General features: G+C 46.6%; 1 protein-coding gene across 1 annotated transcript in view; it reads left to right on the top strand.

Annotated features, from left to right (window-relative positions):
- Positions 1-144: 144 nt before the first annotated feature.
- ELMOD3 (ELMO domain containing 3) overlaps positions 145-14,431 on the top strand; it is a 33,514-nt gene continuing 19,227 nt past the window's right edge. The window contains exons 1-7 of the mRNA XM_055540364.1: positions 145-331; positions 1,449-1,615; positions 3,188-3,474; positions 7,125-7,202; positions 7,906-7,975; positions 11,870-11,938; positions 12,891-12,982. Coding sequence (XP_055396339.1) covers positions 3,424-3,474; positions 7,125-7,202; positions 7,906-7,975; positions 11,870-11,938; positions 12,891-12,982 — 360 coding nt within the window. The 5' untranslated portion in view covers positions 145-331; positions 1,449-1,615; positions 3,188-3,423. The remainder of the gene's footprint in view (positions 332-1,448; positions 1,616-3,187; positions 3,475-7,124; positions 7,203-7,905; positions 7,976-11,869; positions 11,939-12,890; positions 12,983-14,431) is intronic.

Below are 14,431 nucleotides of genomic sequence, written 5' to 3'. Positions count from 1 at the left end.
CCCTGGGGCGAGACAAGGCTGAGACGTGTAAGACCGAGAGAGACTCCCGATCCTGGCAGACAGGAGACCTGGGTTGTGGTCTGCGCTCTGCCGCGGACTCGCTGGATGACCAGTGGCAAGTCGCTTTCCTGTTTTCCCCGCCGAACAATTGAGAAAGTTTCTGGCCAGAGTTCCCACGCAGCCCCTATCTGGCTGGGTGTCTCGCTGGATTGAGATCTCCCTTGACGTCCGCGCATCGCAGCCGGCGAGCAACGGACTCTGGGACCCTCAAACTGGTCAATAGTTTTTGGCCTGGGCGCCTTGGGATGACGACGCCTACGGCCGGGGCCGGGTAGGGACTGGAGGGGGCGGGGAGCGCCCAGCGGCAAGGCCGATGAAAGAACTGTCCTACCTATGTATGCATTTATACTGAAAGTGTGGCCCCAATTTCTAGATTAAATATCTATTTAGCGTTTAAGCCCCAGCAAGCTTAAACTTAAAATCATTCCCTTTAATGTAGCTCCTTTCCTAAAGTGGGTGCACCATTAAAATTAACAACAAGGATCTACTGTATAGCACAGGGAGCTATATTTAGTATCTTGTACTAACAGAGGATGAGATGGTTAGATGGCATCACCGACTCTATGGACAAAAGTTTGAGGAGGTTCCGGGATTTGATGATGAACAGGGAAGCCTGGTGTGCTGCAGTGCATGGAGTCACAAAGAGTCGGACACGACTGAGCAAGTGAACTGAACTGAATAATCTGTAATGGAAAAGAATCGGGAAAAGAATATATTCAGTTATGTAGATAGATAGGTAGATACACTCAGTTGTGTCTGAGTCTTTGTGACCCCATAGACTGTAGCCCGCCAGGTTCTTCTGTCCATGGAATTTTCCAGGCAAGAATACTGGAGCAGGTTGCCATTTACTGCACCAGTGGCTCTTCCCCACCCACAGCATCAAACCGGTGCCTCTTGCATCTCCTGCATCGCCAGGCAGATTCTTTACCACTAGTGCTACCTGGGAAGCCCATATATGTGTTATGTATCTGAATCACTTTGCTATAGACCAGAAAATAACACCACATTGTAAATCAACTACATTTCGATTTTTAAAAATTATTTATTTATTTGGCTGTTCCAGGTCTTAGTTGCCACATGCATGTTCTTTAGTTGTGGCATTCAAACTCTTGGTTGCAGCGTGTGAGATCTAGTTCTCTGGCTAATGATTGAACCCAAGCTGGCTGCACTGGGAGCATGGAGTCTTAGCCACTGACCACTAGGGTAGCCCCTACTTCCAAAATACAGTAGGTGCACCATAAATACTTAATTTCAAAAGGATCCGTCTTTATAGGCAGGCCATTTCCTCAGGCCCAGCCATAAGGAACTTCCCTAATATTAGGAGTGACGTTATAACTTCTAGTACTTGCTCGTTTGACAGTTTCTGCTCATTTCTTTCTCTAATACAGATCGTGAATGTCCCTCATGGAGTCCTGGCAGGGCTCCAGCCAGAACTGAGCACTAGCAGGCATGTAAAGCTGGTCATGATTCAACACTGCTGGATTCAATTCAAGCCCAGTAATAGAAGAGCCTCCCTGAGCTCGGGGTCGCCATACCTGCCAATCATCTTCCCAAGGTTGGTCGATGTGTGTTTTGTCATATGCAGAACACTTGAGAAGGTCAAGGGGCAAGGAGTGGAAAGGGAGGCAGATGCTGAGGCGCCAGAGGACACACAGAGAGTTGGTTCCTGAGCTGCTATAAGTGGGGGGCACTGCCCTCCCCGTGTTACAGTGAGCCAGGTGTCCAGTCCAGCAATCAGGAGGTATTCTGGCTCTTGGTGTTAGGAACAGTCAGTGCATCCAGCTTCCTGACAAAGAGTCCATCTTGTTACTGGCCTCCAGTTTGTAGGGAACCCAGATTGTGTTCTCTGAAGGGCTGACCTCAGAGCAATGCCACCTTTCTTTCTTAGTCAGCCTTTCTTAGTCAACTGGGGAATTCTCTGGTGGTCCAGTGGTTAGGACTCCATGCTTTCACTGCAGAGGGCCGGGGTTCAATCCCTGGTTGAGGAATTAAGATTCTGCAAGCCACACAGTGCAGCCAAAAAAAAAGGTAAACCAAGTCTGTGAGGTATACTATCCATCACCTGCCCACTTACCCAGATTCTTGTTGTGACAGGCACTCATGATGTCCACTTCTCCCATGGTGAGGTGTGGACCTGCCCAAATCACTTCCTGAGGTGGACTCATGGGCAGAAATACTTAGAGTTAGCTTCAGTGGCCAGGAAGCTGCCAGATGTACAGTACTGCTGCTCACTGAGGAAGGGGAGGCATTGCGTTGCATTTTGAGTTTCTGTTAATACCACCATAGGAACCAAATTGACTGTTAGGCCCTGCCAGGTCTGAGACCTGAGTAAAGCCTGAACACTTCAGCTAAGACCACCCACCAATGTGTCACCCTAAATTATCCTCACCCTTTTGAGACACGTTGACTTTCCTGGTGGCTCTGACAGTAAAGAATCTGCCTGTAATTCAGGAGGCCTGGGTTTAATCCCTGGGTCTGGAAGATCCCCTGGAGGAGGGAAGGGCTGCCCACTTCAGTATTCTTGCCTGGAGAATTCCATGGACAGAGGAACCTACAAGCTACAGCCCGTGGGGTCACAAAGGGATGGACAAGACTAAGCGACTAACACTTTCACTTTTAGATAATTTCCCAGATCTCAGTAACTTCATTGTCAAAAACAGATCCCTGTAAAGCAGTTATCCACCAATTAAGAATAATTTAAAAAGCAAACAGAAAAACAGATCCCTACCACTTACAGTGGTGCTGCCTCCTGGACACTGAGAAGCCAGCCCTTAAACTCCCGCAGGGACCCCTTCTTTCTGTCCCGTTACATGGATAGTAAGAGGCAGGCATTCACTAAGGCAGCATGTTTATTCGGAATATGTTTACAGCTGCTTGAAGATTTTTTTTTTAATGATTTAAAATCCCATAATCATTTTATTTTTATTTATTTATTTGGCCACAGATCGTGGCATGTGGGACCTTAGTTCCCTAACCAGGGATCAAACCAGTGCCTCCTGCATTTGAAGAGCAGAGTCCCAACCACTGGACCACCAGGGAAGTACCTGTTTGAAGATTTTTCAAGTCAGAGGCATAACTGAATGATGAAACTAGTTTTCTTCTTTAATCTTTTTTTTTTTTTTTTCAGGGCTGAGACTCCAGAGTGTGTCCTCAAGGACTTCTTTCAGGACTCACAGAAACCTCCACCCTGGTGATGGCACACAGGGACTGTTTTCTTGTTCTTAGTCTGAACGACTGCCAAGAAGGAGGGCAACGGTAGAACAGTCAAATCCCAGGCTCTCCCCATAGCTTCTAATCTCAGACCTTGTTAAACTCCTTTCTGAGCCCAAGGACAAAAGTCACTTGAACAAATGAGTTTGAGTCATGAATGAAAACTCTCACTCTTTCCATGAGAAAGAATTAAGAGATGGACAGGTAAGCAAGCATATCCATTTGGGAAAGAAGGTGTTGGTATGGGATGTATTGTTAATAATAATAAGAGAGAGCATATATCAAGAGGGTGTGGACCTTTAGAAATGTGTAGGAAAAATTCTCTTTGCAGTTCTCTTATTCTTTTAGAAGAAGCTCTTAGTTACTTCTGGATCAATTGCCTTTCCCAATGGTTTGCTTTCTAAGTAGGTTATAGGATTTGGGTTTGGATTTGCTTGGGTGGGAGAAAAGTTTCAATCGGAATCTCCCAGGAAATATGTATTTCAATCAGTTTGGGTTGTTTACTGGCCCTTTCTCTCTAATACCCATTTTGACCTGTTTATCCTCAGGATCCCTGGTTCCATGTGGATATGTGTAAGCCTGGCAGCTTACCCTGTATTCCCCATCTTTCTCCCTACCTTACCCAGAAATGGTCTTAAATGCAGCCTTTGGGGTGCAGTGGCCAGAATGGGGACAAAGCCTGTGCTTTGGGAGTCCAGGGAGGTTTTCTTCACTGTCCTGAGACAGATGAACTGTTCTTCCAGAGAACATTTATCTTTGGATACTAGAGGGGAGAGAAGGATGCAATGAGTCCTGAGCACACAGACTTCTACAGGGAGTTGTGCAACACGGTGAATCACCAGATATCATTGAGAACGTATCTTGAGCCTGTGAGTGTGTCTGACTGTTTGTGACCCCATGCACTGTAGTACACCAGGCTCCTCTGTCCATGGAATTTCCCAGGCAAGAATACTGGAGTAGGTAGCCATCCCCTTCTCCAGGGGATCTTTCTGACCGAGGGATTGAATCCTGGTCACCTGCATTGCAGGCGGATTCTTTACTGTCTGAGCCACCAGAGAAGCCCATCTTGAGCCTAGTCCTGTGCAGATGATCTGAGAAATATAAAACAAGTATACAAGAAGAGTCTGACTGGGGAGACAGGTCTTTTGCAGAGGACCTTGTGCCACATACAGAGGGGCTATGGGACTTAGAGATCTGAGGAAACCCTCATAACTGCAGGAAACCACTGTAGCTCAGCCACCCTGAGGAGATGGAACTGATCTTGAAGGGCCCAGAAAACACTGAGAAGGTGGAGGTGGAGTGAGACCACATGACCCAAGGGCTGGAGGTGAGAGGAATTGCAGCAGTGTGTTCACTTTAGCTAAGTGGGAAATAATGGTGCTTAGACATCAGGAGGCCAGTTGTGGAGGAGTAGCTCTGCTGTGGTGTGTTTATGGGTTCATTCTTCTGGCAAAAATGAAGGCAAAAAGAAGTCAAAAAATCAAAGTTGTGTCTAAGGAGTGTTAGTTGGCAAAAATATGTAAGCGGGATTAGAGTAACAGGACAGTCTGGGATTCCAGGGCCTTGATATAACAATGATACCTTTGTTAGTTATTTTCCCTTAATTATTATTATTTTTCTTTTATCTGCCTTAGAGAAAATAATACTGCACATGGTTCAAAATCCAAAAGTATGAGGATGTACATATAGTGAATATCTTCCACTCTTGTTCCCCAGCCACCCTGTTTTCCTGCTGAGGCAAAGTTAGTACTTCCTGGAAGACTATAATTCTGGAAATAGTCTTTATAAAGACAAGCAAATATATTTATGTGGGGTTTTTTTTTTTTTTTTTTTAGAAAATCCAATGATAAAGTATACTCTGCCCTTTGCTTTTTCACTTAATATAGTAATATCATGAAGATTGTTCCAAATCATTTATAAAGTACTTTCTTACTCTTTTTTTTAAATGGCTGTATAGGATCCCATTAAGTGGATATGCTTTAATTTATTTAAAATTAGTTCACTAGTGACAACTAGCTTTATCACGATGATCATTTTGAAATGTATAGAAATATCAAATCACTGTGTTGTGCGCTAGAAACTAACATCATGTTGTAAGTGAATTATAACTCAAAAACAAACTTGTAGAAAAAGAGATTAGATTTGTGGCTACCAGAGATAGGGGAATGAGAGAAGGGGGATTAGATAGTGAAAAGGTGCCAACTTTCAGTTGGAAGATAAATAACTACTAGGAATATAATGTACAATATGATAAAGGTAACACTGCTGTATGTTAGAATGAAAGTTAGAATAAATCCTAAGAGTTCTCATCACAAGGAAAAAAATGTTTTGTTTGTTTGTTGATGTAGTACCAATAGATGATGATGGATGATCACTAAACCTATCCTGGTCATCATTTCATAACGTATATAAGTCCAATCATGCTGTGCACCTTGCCTCTTACACAGTGATGTATGTCAATTACATCTCGGTGAAACAGCGGGTGGGAGGGTTATAAATAAAGTAAAATAAAGTAAGAAGTCCATCAGTGGACATTCAGAGTATTTTTAGCCTTTTGCTTTTATAAACAGTACTACCATGGATTTCCTTCATGGTCTAGTGGTTAAGAATCTGCCCGCCAATGCAGGGGACATGGGTTCGATCCCTGGTCCAGGAAGATCCCACATGCCACGGGGGCAGCTAAGCCCGTGTGCCACAGCTACTAGAGCCCATGTGCCCTAGAGCTCGTGCTCCACAACGAGAGAAGCCACCGCAGCGAGAAGCCCTCGAACCACAGCTAGAGAGGGCATGGCAACAGAGACCCAGTGCAGCCAAAACAAACGAACAAAAACAGACGAACAAAGCCATGAGTAACACTGTAAGCATGTCATTTTGCACACGGATGAGTATATATATTAGATAAATTCCTCAAATGCAGTTGCAGGCCCCAAATAGACACAGCATACATGATCGTGTCAGATATTATCAAGCTGGAGAGGTGGTAACAATTCACTCTCCAGTGTCTACAGCTCTTGGTCCTTTAGCCAGCATGGTGTTACCACGTTTTTTGATCTTTGATAACAAGGTAAGTGAAAAATGTTATTTCAGGAGTAGTTGTAGTTGATTTTAGTTGACATTTCTCTTGTTATGAGTAAGGTTGAGCGTTTCTTTACATGTTTAAGAACTGTTTGTGTTTCCTTTTATGCAGACCATCTACATCCATGCCCATTTTTTACTGGTTTCTTTCTTTTTTTTTTTCCTCTTACTGACTTGTAGGATTTTATTTCATTTTTTAACATTAAGAGCATTAGGGCTTCCCAGGTGGCTCAGTAGTAAAGAATTTGCCTGCAATGTGGGAGACCTGGGTTTGATCCCTGGGTCGGGAAGATCCCCTGGAGAAGGAAATTGCAACCCACTCCAATATTCTTGCCTGGGAAATCCCATGGACAGAGGAGCCGAGTGGGCTACAGTCCATGGAGTTGCAAAGAGTCAGACACAACTTAGCAACTAAACACCAAAGACAGGAAAATTAGCCTTGTGTTTTGATATGAGTTGCAGAAGGTTTGCTGGGTAGTTTTTAAGCTCTAGCAGGGGAAAGATTTGGCTGAGCAGAACATGAGGAAACCGCCTTACTCAACTTTACTTACTCAGAGCCCTGAGACTTTGAATGTGGCCAAGAAGTCTGTATGAGAGTATATTAACATTAAGCTTTTTGCAGACCAGGTTAAACAGGAGTTGTCATTACAGTATTACCTGTAGTTGACTTCTCCAGGGTTAATCCATTGTGTGTGTGTTAAGGGAAAGGGTGTGCTGTTCAAGCTTTCATCTCTGGGGGACTGATATGTGCCTGAGAGACTGACTCGTTTGCCTTGCAGGTTGAAAGTGTGTCTGCTGGGTCCTCTCCACCATGTGACAAGGACAGCAGTACTCTTCTGGCTTTCAGAGGAATTTCTGTACGTACTGCCCACAGCCCCGTGTCTTCTGTCAGTAGATGTTCGTGTAACATGCCGCTATGGGGTGCCAGGTGCCGGGACACAGGATGGCACAGACCTTGCCCTCCAGTAGTACATACTTTGGGGGTAGGAGTGGGAATAGACATGCAAAACAATCTCTGCCTAATCAGAAAATTGTTGTAATGAAGCAGAATATAAAGTGCAGTGGGGATGTCAACAGCTCACCGCTATCTCAGTTGAGTAGATTTTTATCCATTTACTCTTCAAGGAGGGCATATACTTGTCCCTACATTGCCCAACTTCTCCATCATAGTTGGTATTTTCCAGGTACCTCTCATTAAGATTGGGCTTCCCAGGTGGCTCAGTGGTAAAGAACCCAGCTGTCAATGAAGGAGTGGGTTAAATCCCTGGGTAGGGAAGATCCCTTGGAGGAGGAAACAGCAACCCACTCCAGTATTCTTGCCTGGAAAATTCCATGGACAGAGGAGCCTGGCAGGCTACAGTCTGTGGGGTCTCAAAGAGTCGGACACAACTGAGTGACTGAGCATGCACTCATTGAGATTGGCTTTAACCAACCCATCTGGGAAGACAGATTCTAATGGCCTCCAGTTTCAAGAATATTTGGTACAGTGGGCAGTATGTATTTGTGTGGGTAGGAGGACTTGGACTCTGCCCTCACACTGAAGGTCACCTGCCCCTACAGATCTCAGAGTTGAAGAACCACAGCGTCCTCCAGGCCCTGACAGCAGAGGCGAACGGCTGGGAGCCCCGTGGTAAGGTCCCCTTCAGGGCCCGCAGAGCCTGGGTGGGACTCAAGGCAGAGCTCATGGGTCTTTCCTTTTCTTCCTTGAATTTCTCTCACTACTTTTCCTATAGAATTTTATAGATTTATCCTTCTTCAAGGGAAATTAGAACTGACACTGGATTAGGAGTCAAGAGACCTGAGTTCATTCTTTCTTTTTTAAGGGTTTTTTTTTTTTTTTTCATGTGGATCATTTTTAAAGTCTCTTATTCAATGTGTTACAGTATTGCTTCTGTCGCATGTTTTGGTTTTCTGGCTGCAGTGCATGTGGGATCTTAGCTCCCCAACCAAGGATAAAACCCACACACACCCTCTGCTTTGGAAGGTGAAGTCTTAACCACTGGACTGCCAGGGAAGTCCTGAGAGACCTGAGTTCTAACTTGGTCCCCAAAGCCCTGCTAGTGACTTATTTGCCTTTTGGGGAAATTATACTATCTCTCTGTCTACAGTGGAGATATCAGTATCTCCTTTGTGCTCTAAAGGATGTTGTGATACTGAAATGATACAGAGTAGATGAAAAGGCTTTGAAAAGTTAATCTTGTTTTACCTGCTTGACATGGCGCTTCCCATACTCTATTTAAAGCTCACTCTGCCTGCTAATATAAGGCACAAGGAAGCACACTCCACCATTTCAGAAGGACCACTTCTGGAGTCACACGTCTCTGGCTTAAGTCTTGGCTCTTTCACCCACCAGCTCCATGACCCAGAGCGAGGAACTTAATCTTTCTAACCCTCACTTTACTTATCCGTAAAACCGGGGTTATATCAGAACCTGTATGATATAAATTTTATAAGGAATAAACAAGATAATGGAAAGTGCTTAGCACACAGAATCATAGTGAGCACTCACTGGTGTGTTTTGTTATCTTAAAATCTTGCAAACTCAATGTGTAATCTCCAAGAATATGGGAGTCTATTAAAAATATTCCAGTATAGAAAAATTATTTGAAGGTTTCAGAAGTTTCTTTTTTTTTTAAGAGAACCATTTTTTAAATTTTATTTTTAATTGGAGAATTATTACTTTGCAGTGTTGTGTTTCTGCCACAAACAACATGAATCAGTCACAAGTATACATATATCCCCTCCCTTTTGAATCTCCCTCCACTGCCCTACCTCGTGGATATTAAATTTGTTACAACATTGCTTCTGTTTTATGTTTTTGATTTTTTTGGCCTTCGGGCATGTGGAATCTTGGCTCCCCAACCCGGGCTCCGACCCACACCCTTTGTGTTGGAAGACAAAGTCTCAATCACTACGATGGCCAGGGAAGTCCCTATAAAGTTTCTTTTAATTGAATTTTGTCTTTACCACGTGTTGGCAAACCTAACATTGATTAGAGATGTTGCCTCAAATGCCAAACTATCTTCTGTTTCAGTACAACTGGCAGTTATGTGCCAGATATTTTTGATCATATTGAACAATGACACTGGACTTCCCAGGTGGTAAAGTGGTAAAGAATCCACCTGTCAATGCAGGAGACTCAGGACACTGAGGTTCGATCCCTGAGTCAGAAAGATCCCCCGGAGAAGGAAATGGCAACCCACTCCAATATTCTTTCCTGGAAGGTTCCATGGACAGAGGAGACTGGCAGGCTACAGTCCTTGAGGTCACAAAGAGTTGGATATGACTGAGTATGCGTACATACGTGTTTGAACAATTACATTTTTTTTCCAGACTGCACTCAGCTAATTTAAATTAATAGGCTGACTAAATCAGTAGTGCCGTTTACTGTGTGAATAAAGAGAAAAGGGCTTAAGTAAAAGAGGTAATTGACAAAAGGAAAAATGATAAAGAGCCATACTAACGTGAACTGGCTTTGTCTTCCTGGAGATTTGGGTTTTGGCTCCATGCCTTTCTGTTCGTGTGGGGAAAACAGTATTTACGTCAGGATTGTGTGCAGAGGTGGGAGTCATCTCCCTGAGTCCTAAAAGAACTAGGAAAGGAGCAATATGCTCTTACACGGGTTGGGTGTTTGTCTCTAGTTCGGGCACCAGATTGAAGTTGCCCCTTGAGTCCGTGTGCTTCCTCTTAGTTGCATTCCTATCACAGTAAACTCCCACACCCTTGCCCATGAGGTTCCTACTCCTGGTGCACAGCCTTTGACCAACTTGTTTATAGGCAAGGATGCATAGGGTAAAAGATTAATTGCATTGTGATGATCTGAAGGTTAACGGCTCAGTGAGGCTGGATGTAGATGAGGGGTGAAGGGTGGGGGAACTCTTATCATCCTGATAAGCTTCCATGGCTGCCATTCCACTCTTTCTTGTTCAACCCCTTTGTCGTTGTAGCTCACTTGCCGAGGGTCCAGCGTGCTGGACATAAGTCTTTATTTTTCTCATGGTCCCGGGTCGAATATCCTGTGTTCTCTTGAAGTTACCTAGTTTGGAAGCCCTGTTATACCATCTGCTGCCCCAGGCAAGGACTGGCAAGAGTCCAGATCCATCTCATCTGCTACCACCATCCACAATCCTGCTAGACCTGAGTCCACAACTGTGTCGGCCATGCTAGCTGAGGTGTACTGAGCAAGTGACCTTGGGCCACGTGCTCCCCTAGACTCTGTTCTCATAGTAATCTCAAGAGTGATTACAGATGGTTGAGTAGCTTGCCTGAAGAAGCACAGCTCGTGAGTGAGCTAAAAAGTTCACAAGCCATTTGTCTCTACAGGGTGCTTTCACTGTGGTCCCCTCCTGCTCCCCAGCAGCCTCCTCAGCCTCATTATCCATTAGTGTTTTGAGTTTGGGGTAGGTTTTTCTTTAATTTTCCAAGTGTGTATTGGTCGCTCAGTCATGTCTGACTCTACGCCCTATACACTGTAGCCCACCAGATTCCTCTATCCATGGGATTCTCCAGGCAAGAATACTGGAGTGGGTTGCCATTCCCTTCTTCAGGGGATCTTCCCAACCCAGGGGTCAAACCCAGGTCTCCTGCATTGCAGGTGGATTCTTTGCCGTCTGAGCCACTAGGGAAGCCCTTTTGCAAGTGTACTTCCAAAGCAGTTCACTGTCACAGAAATTCCTCAGCTCTGGTTGCAAGGCAGAGGGGAGCTGTCCTAACTTGCTTACACTATCCGGGCTGGAAGGCTCACCAGTTTGGTTTGAACAGAAGCCTCCGCATCCTCCCCACTGTTTGCCTGTGTCCTCTTTAGCAAAGGGGAAAAGCCAGTGACAGCCATGACACCAGAATTCGGCCCGGAGAGTGGCAGCTGTGGTGTGGAGTAAAGGGCTGTGCAGGGATTATAGAGAGCCTGTCCTGCGGCTCTTTTTTCCTTCTGTTCCCCCTCCTTTCATTGTGCTTTTCATTCATTCCTCAAACATTCATTATGAGGACTTTCTTGGTGGTCCAGTGGTTAGGACTCCATACTTCCACTGCAAGGGGCACAGGTTTGATCACAGGTAATTGGAGAACTAAGATCCCACATGCCAGCTGGCGTGGCCAAAAACAGCAACAAAAACATTCATGGTGCACCCATTGAACCCCAAGAACCCTGCCCTCCTGTAGCTCCCAGTGCAGCGGGCAGGACAGTTACCACACTGTGACAAGAACGGGGTGTCGGGGACTCTCATGGTGCTGCTCCTAAAAGCAGATTCCAGAGGTTGAAGAAGGTGCCAGGGGAGGGTGGTGCTGGAGTTGGCTGCATGCTGAGATGGAGCTGCACCAGGAGGGGTTGGAGCTGAAGGTGGGTTGGGGTTTCATTGTGAGAATTACGAAGAATCCATAGAGGGTTCCGTGCAGCGGGCTGGCAGGTCTGGCCTTTTTGAAAGCTCACTTTGGCAGCTGTTTGGCAAGACAGGCAGATAAGACCAGGGGCTACGACAGTGATCCAGACATACAGATCTCAGGGGATGTCCTTGTCTCACTATTACAGTTGTGAGTACAGAAGTCCTCCAAGCCCAAGAAGAATGGGAAGCTGTGGAGAGCATCCACCCAGAGACAGGTAACTAGAGGAATGGCACCCTCTCCATATAGCCTGCTGCCACTAAAGGCACTGTCCACCCACGAGGCTGATGCTCTCTTTGGGATTAGGAGACAGAATTCCTGAGTGTTCTCATTTTTGATATGTGACATAGAATAAAATCTCTTTTCCCAATTCAAAGGTGATGCCCTCCAACCTCTGGAGGAAAGGGAGATGAATGCCACGGGGTCTGAGAGAAGATGAGGAGGACCATGGTCAGGGTCAGCTTCTGCAGGGTGATGAGGTTGGGCAGAGGATAGAGCTGGGCAGCCAGGACCCCTGCATCAGATTGAGCAGATGGTTCACTGTACAAGGAAATCTCTGGAGATGGAGGTTGAAGCTGTCTGCTGGAAGGCACTGGGGGCTGTCAGAACTGTGTCTCATTCCTTTGGGAGGTTTGGGTGGAGCTGTGGGAGGGGAGAACTGAGACCTAAATCTAGCCTGAGCCCCACTTAAGCACCTGGAGAGACATTTCAAGGGCTGTATCAGCTGTCACCTGAACTGCTGGTTGATGAGTTAATTCCCTGGAGCAAAGGCTGGAGGAGAGATCATTCATCTCCAGGGCATGAGAAGGCGAAGTAGAAACTGGGAAAGGCCCCTAGACAGACCTGTCGCAAGCTTCTGTGTAGCTATCTCCTCCAGGCAGTGACGCACCCCACTCATGGATGAATGGACATGGGGGCTCCAACAGATCAGCTTCTACTCTGCAGGGCTCAGCCTGGCCCACCTCCACCCAGCCAGCTCTGAAAGGGAGTCCGCACTGTGAATAACACCAGCCCCCTGACACCGGGTTGGTTGTAGCTGTAGGTGTCTGACACTGACAGCTGGAAGCCTGTGCTGGGCTTAGAGGTGACAACCAGAAGGCCCTTGGTACATGTTTGCTGATAGAGTGGCTCCTGTCACAAGTCTTGGAGTGTCTTCCCTTTTGCCCCAGGGAGCCGGGCCAGCATGGACCAGCCTGGGCAGCTCATCTCCTTCAGTGAGGCCCTGCAGCATTTCCAGACAGTGGACCTCTCCTCCTTCAAGGTATGACACCAGGGGGGCACTGGGGTCTTGAGCAAAGAAAGTGCTTTCTTCCCCCAAGCCAGGTTTCTACCCCATCAGGATAGGCCACGGGAAGATCCCCTGGAGAAGGGCATGGCAACCCACTCTAGTATTCTTGCCTGGAGTATCCACGTGGACAGAGGAGCCTAGCGGACTACAGTCCATGGAGTTGCAAAGAGTTGGACACGACTGAGTGACTAAGCAGAGGATAGGACACTGGGCAGGCAAGAGGGAAGCTTCCAGTTGAGGGCTCTTTCCCAACTGAGAAATCTCAGGGTACAGAATCACAGGTGGCTGAGGACCCAGGTGTCATGCGGTCTCAGGGACTGTGTCCCCGGAGCTCTAGTGGTCCTGTCTTATGGGGGTCCTTGGAGCTGCTGCCCACTCTCCCATCCTAGGGATGGGGGGGTCTGGAATCAGATGCTAGGAAGCAGGGTAGCCTGTCCAGAGAGCTGAGTGATTCATGGCCAATACAGGAAAATTTTCCATATCCTAGAGGAACTAGAAGCTCTTTGGGAATTTAAAAAGTATGTGGGGTTGGAAAAAGAGTGCTGAGGAAATGAAAAGCTGGCAGACATCTTGAGTGCCTAGTGGTAAGTTTGCTGCTGCTGCTGCTAAGTTGCTTCAGTCGTGTCCAACGTTGTGCAACCCCATAGATGGCAGCCCACCAGGCTCCCCCTTCCCTGGGATTCCCCAGGCAAGAACACTGGAGTGGCTTGCCATTTCCTTCTCCAATGCATGAAAGTGAAAAGTGAAAGTGAAGTTGCTCAGTCATGTCCGACTCTTAGCGACCCCATGGACTGCAGCCCACCAGGCTCCTCCGTCCATGGGATTTGCCAGGCAAGAGTACCGGAGTGGGGTGCCATTGCCTTCTCCGGGTGGTAAGTTTAGAGGACTGTGAATTCAAATGTTCAACCTAAAGCCTGGCTTGAAGAGAGAGGCTGAAGATAGGAAGCAGACTGATCCCAGAGGGCTGGAACCTGCTGAAATCCGAGTACCCTAAGCCCTGCAGCATGGCTCTGAACACGGAGGCATCAGCAGAAGCTGGTGCAGCCAGTGCTGCCGTGGTGTGGACAGAAGGTTCCAGCTACCCCTCGGGTATCCAGCTCCAAGAAAGTGCCCTAGACTCCCCTTCTCACCCACTGTCGTATCCTGGAAGTTGAGAGGGCTGTTAGAGAGAGACAAACACAGACATAACAAAGGGTGGAAGCAGCCCTGCTGGGAGACTTGGCCTGGCATCTGTGTGTCTGTCTGTCTATCAGATGCCAGTCCCCATGGCCAGTCCCCTCTAGCTTCCTTGGAAGTCAGTGACAGAGCCATTTCTGGAAAAGCCCAGAGGCTAAATACTGACTGATACAAGCTAAATACAGGCTGATTAGATCTGGGCTTAGGGACATCTCTTTCTGGTTACAAAGAACCTGAGAGCTGGAA

This window comes from Bubalus kerabau, chromosome 11 (assembly GCF_029407905.1).
Source record: "Bubalus kerabau isolate K-KA32 ecotype Philippines breed swamp buffalo chromosome 11, PCC_UOA_SB_1v2, whole genome shotgun sequence".
Lineage (NCBI taxonomy): Eukaryota > Metazoa > Chordata > Mammalia > Artiodactyla > Bovidae > Bubalus > Bubalus kerabau.
The sequence above is the reverse complement of the archived record's forward strand: the minus strand, read 5'-3'. Positions and strand labels throughout refer to the sequence as shown.